This window comes from Neomonachus schauinslandi, chromosome 4, assembly GCF_002201575.2.
Source record: "Neomonachus schauinslandi chromosome 4, ASM220157v2, whole genome shotgun sequence".
NCBI lineage: Eukaryota > Metazoa > Chordata > Mammalia > Carnivora > Phocidae > Neomonachus > Neomonachus schauinslandi.
The window spans coordinates 185650835-185663044 of record NC_058406.1 but is presented as its reverse complement, the minus strand read 5'-3'; the positions used below and the strand labels follow the sequence as shown (position 1 = coordinate 185663044).

Here is a 12210-nt window from a genome sequence, read left to right as displayed (position 1 = left end):
CCCCAATATTCTCATTTGTTCTCTCCTCGAGCAGCTCCCCGCCCTCTATTCTGCTCTCTGAAGACTCTTTGTCTCCCAGACTTCCTATTGCGTTTCCGGCTCTGCTCCTTGTGCCTTCGACTCTCTTGCGATCTTGATTTTGTCCCCAGAATGTTCCTTTTCGCATCATGCTGTTTATAGCTTTTGTGGATGCAATACCTCCTCTTATCTCTCAGGATGTTAAAGACACAGCTTCACTTGAAGTTTTCATTTCTCTGTTTGGCCTGTATTTCCTCCAAGGAGCTGTTTTCTGGGTTTTGTCGGGTGTGTGGTGGTGGTTTTCGTCTCCCACACCCGAGGCTTCTCCAGTGTGGCTGCCTGCCCATGGTTAGTGCTGATAGGGAGCTCTGAACACATGGGCAGGTGGTGGGATTCGGGGTCCACTGTAGAGTACCAGTGAGCCCACCGCTGCCCAGCACCTTTGCTGACCTCCATGACTTTTGTCCTGGGCTGCCCAGATTTCCCAGAAAAGACCCTAACACAGTGTATGGCCAGAGGGAAAGGCCCCCGACAGAACTGTGGAGGACCTGGCCTCCCACCACAGACCCGTGCCTGCCCCCTCCGGAGACCGAGCCTCTGGACTTTGCTGGACCCTGCAGGTGTGCGGAGTGGGCAGAGCCTCGGGCACCTGCCTCCCTCTTAAACCGTCGCACCCTCCCCGGTCCCGCTCGCTGCAGAGGTGGCAGAGACCCTGCCACATGGGCTCGTGCTCAGCCCCGTTACCTCTCACTCATCGGCTCTCCAGCTGCCAGAACGTGGATACTATCGTCCTTTTCAAATCATCTCCTAAATGTCGTTGAGTGAGGTGTTGTTTTGAAAGAGCAAAATTGGCTTCAACCCACCACCTTAACAAGAAGCCCTCGTATGGAAACTTGGAGTAAATTATAAACGACGGAATGACTTCATATGAGGATTCCAACAACATCACAGGGCGTTCAGGGAGGGACTGTAGACCCCCTCGCTTTCAGATGCCCCCAAACACGGGCCGGACCCCTGGCCTCGGCCCGGCGATGACCCTGTGGCATCTCCCTCACACCAGCAGCCACAGAAATCACCTGTGGCTCCTACCAAGAACCGGAGAAAAGAGGAACCCGAAACTAGAGCAGGTATGGCCACACGGGGCCGGGCTCCGCTGTGCCTGCGGCCACCGCTTCACCAGACCGTGGTGGGCGGGCCTCTGCCCCCAGCAGCCGACACCCCACCTCCTCGGGACACAGAAGCATAGACTGGGGCTCGGAATTCACGGTGCGAAAGAGGCCGTGACATTGTTCCGAGCCGCCAGGAGCTCAGGCAAAGAGGCGACGTTGACAGGAGCCTTCAGGCCACATCTCCTGAGTGTGGCCCCCGGGGGCCGGGCTTTAAAACGGGACAAGCAGCGGATAGACAGGTGGGCCGGAGCAGCGCAGGAAGCACAGTGGGTTTCCGGAACGGTAGGAGGACCAGGGATGTGAGAGTCACAGGAAGCTCTAAGGCCTGGGGTGGAGCCCGCGCTTCACCTGCCCCGTGTGTATTGGGCTATCTTGGCCTCAGTTTCCTAACCAAAAACTGGGTTGACAACAGCTGCCCTGCCCACCAAGCCCGACCCTGTGTGTGAAATGCCAAAGCTTTGTCCAGGTGCCCACTCTTCCTTCGCGCCTCCCGCCCTCCAGGAGATGGAAGAGGTGTACCAGGACGCGGCCAGCAACGTGCTGCTGGCCATCTGCAGGCACTCGTGGCAGGTGGTGGCCCAGCACCTGGAGACCGAGGTCCTGACGGGCGTCTTCCCGCACCGCAGCCTCCTCTATGTGATGGGCATCCTGACCTCTAGCGGTATGTCCTGCCCTAGGGGCCTGAGGCACCCCCAGCCTCGCCGTGGTCACCCTCTGCCCGCCGGCTCCCCAGGGCAGCGGCGGGGCACATCACAGGGAAAGAGGCAGAAGGGGGCTCGGCGAGACTGTTGACCTGGGGGACGAATGCAGAGCCAGGCATCAGGGACACAGCAGTGAAGCATGTCCGTGCCAGGGGCAATGGGCTGTGGTCCGAGCCTCCCCATAGCCCCCCACCCAGGCCACATCAGGACCCCCGCGAAAGGAGACCTCCGGCCCGCCCGCTGTGCTGCTGGTCCCCACTGGCCCATGCTCCCGCGGCGAGCATTTCCACAGCGGCCCGGACAGAAGCAGGACAGAGCAAGGAGGCTCTGGAGGTGGCCCAGGATGGGTGTGAGGCCCGCGCACTGCCGCACAGGCCTGTCCCTTGGTCACTGAGGCAGGCGGGCGCTCCTCCTCACTAGCAGACAAGGAAGCCAAGCTCTGAGAAGCAGTGTGAGGGGCCCAGAGCCACCTGGGAGCACGTCACAGGCCTGTGGCATCTACGTCGCAGTGCTTCCACAGCAGCACCGCCCCTGAGCCACGGGAAGGCCACCCTGGACAGTGGGGTCTCCGAGGACCCTGAGGGAGGCGTCTTGCCAGGGACAGTGTTTAGCTAATGCAAAACAACCAACTCTGGCTGCGCACCTGCCCTGTGCCGGGCTCGCTGCCCTCAGGAGCTCACGGCCTCACGAGGGAAGCAGACGCCAGCTCTCATTCAGGCACCGTTCATTCACAAGTGTGAGCTGAGCACACTGCTGCCCCCAGCAGGTACTGGGCCGCTCCAGTGGCCATCAGGGAGGGCTTCCTGAAGGAGGCAGCCAAGCCTGAGCCATGCCTTGAGGAATGTGTAGGAGTTTGAGGAGGGAATGGTGTGTGTACCCTCAGGGCCTCAGCGGGAGGTTGGGGCGGTGGGAGGAAATGGGTGTAGCGGCCAGCCATCTACAGGGGGGCCCGGTCCAGCGGGAGAAGCCTCAGAGGCTGAGCTTGGGAGTCTGGGCTCTGAGGCTGGGAGGAGGCAGGCCCCAGCTTAACTCGGCTTCGTACATCCTGCCCAGGACTGGCAAGCTGGGTAGAGGTCCCTCTGTGCCCAGGTCAGCTCTGAGACCCCCAGGGCCATCCCCAAAGCAGCCCTCCCTCTGAGGTTGAATTTCCAAAGTTCCACAAAAGCTTTCCGTTCTCACAACACGCCCCTCTCCGAGCCTCATTTCCCCACCCTCAAGGGGATTCTAGCACATTCCAAATGGCCCCCTCCATTCACTGTCAGAGAGCCTGAGGCCCCGAGAGGCAACATGGCCCACCTGAAGTCACACAGGAGGGGCGGCCAGGCCACAGCTGGCAGCCCAGCTATCCAGACCCCGAGCCCAAGCCCAGCTCACTGCCCTCACGAAGCCAGGAAAAACAGAGGCAGGACTCACCCAGACTCAGCCCAGTGCCCAAGGGCTGGCGGAGAAGGAGCCTGAGATCCAGCCCTGGTGTGGACGTCAGACCTGGCCTCCAGCGACGCCCTTCTGTCCCACAGAGGCAATCTTCAACCAGGGAGAGAAGGCATGCTGGGAAGAGCAGCTGGCCCAGGTAGGGACGAGCCCAGCCACTGCGGCCTCCTGCGGGGATGATGGGGGCAACGGGGGAGCCGGGTACCTGCTCGCCCTGGGAGGTGGGGGTGGGGGAGGGGAAGGAGAGAGAAGCCCCACGGGTGCAGATGAGCAAACAGGCTTGGAGGGGAAAGGACTCATGGGGCTGGTCCCTGGGGGAGTTGGGAGTTGAATCTTGGTCTCTAGATGCCTGGTGCAGAGCAGGTGTCCAGCCAGACAAGGCCCTTCCTTCCCATGCTGGGTGCTGGATTCACAACCGAGGGGCCAGAGAGCATGCAGAGACCACATCTGAGACCAGGGAGGGAGGAAGCAGGCCGGAGTGGACGGTGCGGCCACAGCCAAGGAGTGGTGTCATGCAGACCCCCCTCTGACCACACACCCATGTGAGGGGCTCCTGTGGCTGGGAGAAGAGACATGGGCCCCCTGGCAGACCTAGGTTCGAGTCCAGATTCAACCAACCACAGCTGTGTGACCTGGGTGGCCTACTTTGCCTCTCTGTTCCTTAGTTTCCTGGTCTGTCCACTGGGGATAAAAATACCTTGCTCAAATGTTTGTTGTGAGGACTACAGGACGTAATCCACACAAAGTGCTTGTCGCTGTGCTCGGTACGCGAGAGGCCCTTGTTAAATGCTGGTTAATATTTTCAGTTACTAATAATAGTGGCAGCAGGACCGCTGTAACAAGCGGCATCTGGTAGAAATAATACCAGGGCGGCAGAAATACGGGTAATTAATAGAAAAATAAGACGAAAAATCACTAAGGATAGAGAAGCCTTGAACAACATAATCAACCAAATTGATCTAATTGACATTTCTTTCAAATGTAAATAGAACATTCACCAAGACAGGTCGTTTGCTGGGCCGTAATCAAGTTTCAGCAAATTTAAAAAGATTGAAATCAAACAGAGTACATTGTCTGACCAGAATGTAAATCAGAGATCAATAGCAAAAATGTATCTGGAAAAACTCCAAATATTTGAAAATTAGACACTACACTTCTAAATAACCCATGGGTCAAAGAAGAAGTCGCAAGAGAAAGTAGAAAATACTTTGAACTGAACCATCATGAAAACACAGCTTATGAGAATCTGTGGGGTTCAACAGAAAACAACCTCAGGAGGAAATTTGTGTTTTTAATGCCTATATTAGAAAAGAAAGGTATAGGGGCGCCTGGGTGGCTCAGTCGGTTAAGCGACTGCCTTCGGCTCGGGTCGTGATCCTGGAGTCCCAGGATCGAGTCCCACGTCGGGCTCCTTGCTTGGCGGGGAGTCTGCTTCTCCCTCTGCCCTCTTCCCTCTCGTGCTCTCTGTCTCTCGTTCTCTCTCTCTCAAATAAATAAAATCTTTAAAAAAAATAATAAAAAATAATAAAAAAAAGAAAAGAAAGGTATAAAATCTATTATCTAAAAAGCTATCCAAAAAGGTACAAATTAAACCCAAAGTAAGTAAGAAGGAAGGAAATAATAAAACCTAGCGTACAAATCAAAGAAATTTTTTAAAGCGACAAAAAAACAGTGAATAAACCCAACAGTAAGTTATTCAAAAAGTTTGATAAAATGATAAACTCTTTGACAGCCTGACCAAAAAAATTAAAAACACAAAATGCCCCTCTCAGAACAGAAGGAATATCGCAACGCATCCGTTAAGCATGGGACAGTAATAATAAAATATGATTCCAATAAATTAAGCAGTTTAGATTGAATAGACAAAGTCCCTGAAAAACACAAACTACCAAACTATCACAGAAGAAACAGAAAATCTGAGCAGTCTTGTATCAGAGAAATTTGAATCATAATTATAAACCTTCTCACAAAGAAAACTCCAGGCCCAGATACTTCACAGGTTAATTCCATCACATAGTTAAGGAATAAATACTATCAATTCTCTACAAATTCTCTCAGAAAAATAGGAGAAGGAACACCTCCCAAATCACGTTATGAGGCCAGCACAACCCTGATATCAAAGCCAGACGAAGACGTTATGGAAAACTACAGACCAACACCCTTCATGACCTTAAGTCAAAAGTCCTTAATAAAATATCCGCAAAAGGAATCCAGCCAAATACAAAAAAAGATAATACACCATGATGAAGGGGGGTTTACCCCAGGGACATGAGGTCAGTTTAACTTGTGAACAGTAAGTGCCATTCAATACGTTCAGAGAATAAAGTACGGAAATTATCGCCATCTCAATGAGGGGAAAGCATTTGACAACAGGCAACATCTACTTGTGATTCGATGTGTGTTTTCCCACCAAGTGAATCTCCAGTTCTCAGTGGACCCTGACGGGGTGTCATCTCAACTCTGACATGACCTGGAGACAGCATCAGACCCACAGGTGGAGGGCTCTGTCCCACGAGACGCCCCCACTTCAGATGCCAACCGCAAGCCGATCTTGTGACCTATGCTTCTGACCAACCAGCTCCAGACAGGAGGTTCCCACGCCCCCTGCCATGGGTTTGATTCATCTGCCAGAGCAGCTCACAGAACTCAGAGAACATTTCACTCACTGGATCACTGGTTTAATGTAAGAGGATCTAACGCCAGACCAGCCAGCGACGCACAGGGTCTGGTGTGGGAAAGGGCATGGAGCCTCCGTGTCTCTCCAGGTGAGCCATTCTCCCCACATCAGCACCAACATGGAAGCTCCTGGACCCCAGTCCTGTTGCATGTTTATGGAGTCTTCGTTACTAGGCATGACTGAGGAAATTGTTGGGCATTGGTAATGAGATCAATATGCAGCCCCGCTCTCCTCCCTGGAGGTTGGGGGTGGGACCAAAAGTTCCAACCATCTAATCATGGTCGGCTCCCCGGCCACCAGCCCCCGTCTTGTGGTTACCTACGTATGGGCTCTCCAAAAGTGACCACATCCGCATAAACTCAGGTGTGGTTACAAGAGGCTTGAATGAAAACAGAAGACACCTTCATCTTTCTTATCACTTAGGAAATCCCAAAGGTTTTAGGGACTCTGCCAGAAATGGGATGAAGAGCAAATATATATCTCTTGTTATAAATCACAATATCATAATGATAATGGCCCTCAAAGTAGGAGTAGGAGGAAACTGACATCTCTGGAGAACCTATATACCTAAAGATGACCAACTGAGCACATTCCTACTGAAAATCAGAACCACTCCCGCACTCCTTGTCCACATTGCACCGCAGTTCCTAACCAGTGTAAGAAGGTCAGAAAAGGCAGGGAAAGACATACGGCTTGCCGCAGAAAAAGTAAAACTAAGTTTCTTTGCAGACAATGTGGTTGCATATACAGAAAACCTTACAGAAGCTTAACAAACACTACAGCTGTTCATTGCAAGTAGAAATTAGCAAGATCTCAAAATATGAGATCAATATGTAGAAGACTACTGAATGTTTAGACTAGCAACAAACAATTGGAAAATAAAGTTTAAAAAAACAGTGACAGGGGCACCTGGGTGGCTCAGTTGGTTAAGCGGCTGCCTTTGGCTCAGGTCATGATCCTGGGGTCCTGGGATCGAGCCCCGCATCGGGCTCCCTGCTCCGTGGGAAGCCTGCTTCTCCCTCTCCCTCTGCCTGCCTCTCTGCCTACTTGTTCTCTCTCTATCTCTCTGTCAAATAAATAAATAAAATCTTTAAAAAAATAAAAAATAAAAAAACGGTGACATAGCGACATTAAAACATAAAAGATGCAAAGACACATTTAACAAAATATCTGCAAGATGCTCACAAAACAGTGTAGAAAGCAATTAAAGAAAGCCTACACAAGTAGAGATGTGGGATGTTCATGAATAAGAAGACTCAGCAACGGTAAGATGCCACTTCTCCCAAAATCGATTGATAGATTCAGCGTAATGCCTATCAAACTACAAAATTTTCATTTAATGAAAATTTTAAATAAAAATTAAAATTTTACATGGAAATTTCACAGGACCTAGAATAGCCAAAACAATCTTGAAAAAAAGGAGAAAGTTGCAAGAATTACAGCACCTGATTGCAAGATCTACCATTGTTTAAAAAAAAAAATTGGGTAAACGTAAAGCTCAATTGGCTTTATTCAGTGATTTCGTGAATCGGGCTGCATCCCATCTGGTGCCTAGAAGGAGACTGCAAAGGTCTGCTCACATGGGAGAATTTATAGGTGGCAGAGGCAGGGACCAGGAAGGAGCAGGGTATGTCACCTTTCCTTGGGGGCCGGCAGGGTTCTACCAGGCGTCTACCTCGCCCCTGCTAACCAGGAAATCCCAGAGGGACCGCAGGTCACAGGCCTGGGGGAAGCGGACGCTGCAGCCAGGTGAGGTGCTGTGCCTTGTTTTGGTGATATGGACTTAGCACAGGTGGCTCCATGTGGGGCCTCTTGTGTCTCTCTTTTAACAGTGGCCCCCTTTGGGTGAGACTCGCAGCTTAATGAGAGAAGTGGTCAGAAGCCAAGGCATTCGAGCCACCCCCACCATTGCTGTGAGGTTCCCGCCACCTCTGTCCACCCTGTGTGACACTCACAGGTTGTGGGGTGTTTGCTAAATCTCTGTGATAGCCACAGGCCAGGACTTCAAGTTCACAGCCTTCACGTTGGTCGCCATCTGTCTTCGTTTCTTTCCTGGTGTTCCAGTCTTGGGGAGGTCATTGGCTTGGTGAGCACACCAGGGTTGTTGCTGTGATGACTATGAGCAGGGGAATCCCAAGTGGTCAAGGCTCACGTGATCTCCCCGTGCAGCGCGTGCTACATCCCTGGAGATGGTGGGAGGTACACCCCAAGGGGGAAACACGTATTCCAACAGTTTCTTTGTCACTGTGAAGGCATGGGCCCTGCAGCAGGGAAAGGCTTCAACCCATCCAGAAAACAGCATCCAGTAGCAAGGACATGTCGATAACCCATGCCACGTGGTGGTGGACAAGGTCCAGCCACAGGTGCTCAAAGCATCCGGAAGGAGGCCTCCGGGAACAAAATTAGTTCCCCTGGGATTATGGACCCAACAGGTCAGACGCTGATGGTAGACCGTTTTTGAAATTTTGTAGAAGTTCTCCCTCCGATGTGTATTCGTATTTTGAGTCATCTTAAATGCACCGTGGTGGATTAAGGAATGTAAAAACCCCCCAAAATGGGGTTTGCCAGGGAGCCAGGAAGGACCAGGAGGCCCTCTTGGGTTGCCCACGGCCGCAACTGTTCACCGAGTTTGCAAACCATCATTCACCCGCCATGGTGTCTTGGGTTCAAAAGCAGACTGCTGCCATGTTTCAGGATGGCAAACATCTGGCAGTGAGAGGTCATTTTTTGCAGAGGCAGAATGGATTCAGCCTTTAGAGACGGCGTGGCCGCTGCCTTTCCGCGAGGACAGCCGGCGCTTCCCAAGGCGCAGGCTCAGTCCTTCCAGCGTGAGTCTCAGTTGTGATGACGGCGATTTCAGAAGGGAAGGGAATAGCAGCAAAGAGCTCGTTTACTTGGTGTCCACTTTGATTGGGTTCTCCGAGGACGTAAGGAAACCTGTCTGTCTCCGCCACATCCCACATCATGGACGGCCCTGCAAGCAGAACTGCTGAGAGTGTGACTATTACCAGTTCGTCCTTCTGGTCACTGCACGCTGGGACAAGGGCCTGGGAGTCCTGCCCAGTGGGTGGATTTAGCTTGCTCGAGGCTCCCCCTCCTGAGCAGCTCCTACCCGGCAGTCACAGCATCAGCAGCTTGGAAATGTCCTTTTCCCCTTGTACAGCAGGACCCATCAACAAACAAAGTTAGATCAGGATTAGTCACAGGTGCGTCTTGTAAAACAGGACGCGGCGTCACAAAACGGGCCATGATGACCTCGCCAGCATAGGGCTCGCCTCAGCAGGTGGAGGTCATAACACGGGGGATGAACAACGCTGCAGTGTGTGAGATGCCGCTTGGGTGGAGAAAGCAGAAGGCTCTCACAGGAGGTGAGTCTGCTGCAGAGAAACAGTGAGTCAGTTCAGAGTCACGAAACTCGGGACGCGATGTGCAGTTTGCAAATAAGCCTCATTTCCTAGGATTACATCTACCGAGGCTTCTACTCACTTGGCAGCCCCGGCGGGAGCCGTTGGGCAGCTGGCGTGGGCCCGGGCGCCAGAACCAGGGTGCAAGCCGGAACACGCAGTAGGCCGGGGTTTCCCGCCGCGTGTACGTGAGCATCCCCGGGGCTTGACTGTCTGTCTTCTACACAAACGAGGGGAAAGATTGGAATGGTTAGGTGGGCCTGAGGCAGCTGGTTCCTGCACGGCTGGTTTTAGTCCTATAAAGGCTGCTTGTGCTTACCCCCCCCAAGGAGTGGGTTCAGGGACTTGAATTTTAGTAAGTTCATAGCATGGCGAAGCCAACGGAAAAAAATTAGGAGCCCATGGTCCGCGATAACCAGCCGGCCTCGAAATACGCAAAGCTACTGCTTAGTCAGTCGTGGGCCTAGGACATTCTCTGATTAGCTTGATCCTTCCTGGGGCTAGACACCTGGATCCCTTCAGCACATGGGTTATGACCTGGGTGATGAGAAGTACCTGGAGATCATCGTGACTTCTCTTTAGAGATCTGATGCCCCTTTGCAGCTGAGTGTTGCAGCAAACACACAGAATCCATCATGGACATCTCGTCAGGAGCTGAGCACAGCAGGAGGCTGTCCCCATGCTGTAGAGGCTCGATTTCCCAGGGATGTAGGGTGTTCCACTCTCGGTGGGGCACTCAGGACAAATGAGACCCCTGAGGCATGACCGTCCAGGTATATTGTCGATTGTTCCAAGTCAAGGCAAACAGATATTGGCTGTTGGGGTCCAGGGACAATGGAAGAGACTGAACAAAGCCCACCATTTTTTGGGGGGGGGGGGAAGGGCAGAGGGAGAGAGATGGAGTCCTACCTCGGGCTCTGTGCTGGGCTTGAGACGCTTGATTTTGGCTCAGGTCATGATCTCAGGGTTGTGAGATGGAGTCCTACCTCGGGCTCTGTGCTGGGCTTGAGACTCTTGATTTTGGCTCAGGTCATGATCTCAGGATTGTGAGATGGAGTCCTACCTCGGGCTCTGTGCTGGGCTTGAGATTCTCTCAGAAGGGGGTCCGGGTTTGGAACTTCTGGGAAAGAGAGAACAACTGTCTTATTAGTGGCTCTCGGTCCTGGACAAATCACCATCCTGTCCATTAGGTTTCTGGACGGGCAAGATGGTCTGTTCCAGGGCCGGTGCAGGGCACGATCGGCCCCTGGGCGGTCAGGTCTGTCTCCTGTTGGCGTGAGGCCTTGTTTGGCCTCGGGCTCCAGTGGGTGTCGAGGCAATTTGGGAAGAAGTGTACTATGTCTATGTGAATCTTTAGAGGCTCTTTACTTTTACTCTCCCAGTGTCAATTTTAGAGGTGGCCCACAGATTTTCAGGCACCTCAGTAATAAATTGAGGGACTTAATGGTTAGGTGGGCCTGAATTGTTGAAATTCCTCCTCGTCTATGTCAAGGACAGATAGTAAAGAACACAAAAGTTTCGGGTTGGTCAGGAAATTCTAAGGCAAGGTCTCCAATGGAGGCAAAACATATTAGCCCTTTGAATTTAGAAAGGTCTCTCCTGAGCAGGTTGACGGAGGCCATATCACACAACAAAAAAAAACGTTTTCCAGGGAAAGGTCCCTGGCTGAGAAAGAAACTCCCTCGGAACTCGATCAGATGCCCTCACTATGGAAACCTTCCTCACTCTGAGGAATTTGCTGTCCTGGGAAAGACTGTAGCTCTGGGATCTACCAGAATTTGGCAAGGCTTCCCACTAATTTCATTTTAGTTTAAGGGGGTTGCTGAGCTCCGTGAACCCCGCAAGCCCCGTCAGCCTGGGAGGCCCGCATGGGTTGGGGTGGGCCCGGGGACATGCGACGTGGTGTGGGCCCATGGGGCCTGTGGGGACAGCTCTCCAGCGCCCAGCCAATTACAGCGGAGACAGCAGTCCTGGGAGGCCCAGCTGCTACTCCAGGTCCCTGACCCCGGGGCCGCGGCCGCTGTCAGGCCAACGGCTTGGCGGACTGCTGTTTGCGGCCTTGCTCCCATGACCTTTCAAAGTGCTCAGCTGCTGTCGTGAGTTCAGTCAGACCCGTGGCCTCCCATCCTGTTTTGTGTCTTTTTATCAATCCCCTAATGTTGGGAGATGCTCCACGTACAAATAGGGCAGCTAGAACACGTTGGGTGCCCTCGGTTATTGTCTAAACCGCGGAACACTGGAGGAAGGGACCTTCCAGGCAGACTTTGAAGTCGGCCACAGGCCTGTCCATTGTCGGCACATTTGAGTAACTGCAATCCCTGCAGCCCGAGAGAGCTCTAGGAACGGCTTGGGAAAGGCCGCTGCTTTTTGTGGCCCCTAAGGGGACCGTGTTGAAGGTTGGGGATCCTCAGGTGACACCATCCTGCCTCAGCTTCCACTTTGGGGCTTCCCACCCCCACCAGCAGGTGCACAGCTGACGAAGGTCTGGCATCCCGGGGTAAGAAATCTAAATTCTTCAGAGAACTTTTGAGGACCCTCCCTGGATTTAGGAAATTCTTTAACAATTGCCCTTAGTTTGGCCTTTGACCAAGGAATAAAAGATGCTGAGGAAGATCCCTGAGCCTCCAGCAGTTTTATTTTTAAAGGTAACTGTGTCATGGCCTCTGCAGAGTCGGGAGAGTGTGAGATCTCGGGTCAAGGAGGAAGGAGCAAGCCCAAGGAGTCACATCAGTCCCAGGGTCTTGTTTTAGGCAGCTCTTGTGTCTCTCGTTTTTCATTAGCCTTCTGCAATGAATCTTTGAAGCTTTTCT

At 52.6% G+C, this 12210-nt stretch overlaps 1 protein-coding gene across 1 annotated transcript in view; it reads left to right on the top strand.

Annotated features, from left to right (window-relative positions):
- The window catches only part of LOC123324574 (maestro heat-like repeat family member 5), a 75481-nt gene that overhangs the window by 15074 nt on the left and 48197 nt on the right, over window positions 1-12210 (top strand). Inside the window, exons 5-6 of the mRNA XM_044914358.1 lie at window positions 1689-1848; window positions 3406-3458. Coding sequence (XP_044770293.1) covers window positions 1689-1848; window positions 3406-3458 — 213 coding nt within the window. The remainder of the gene's footprint in view (window positions 1-1688; window positions 1849-3405; window positions 3459-12210) is intronic.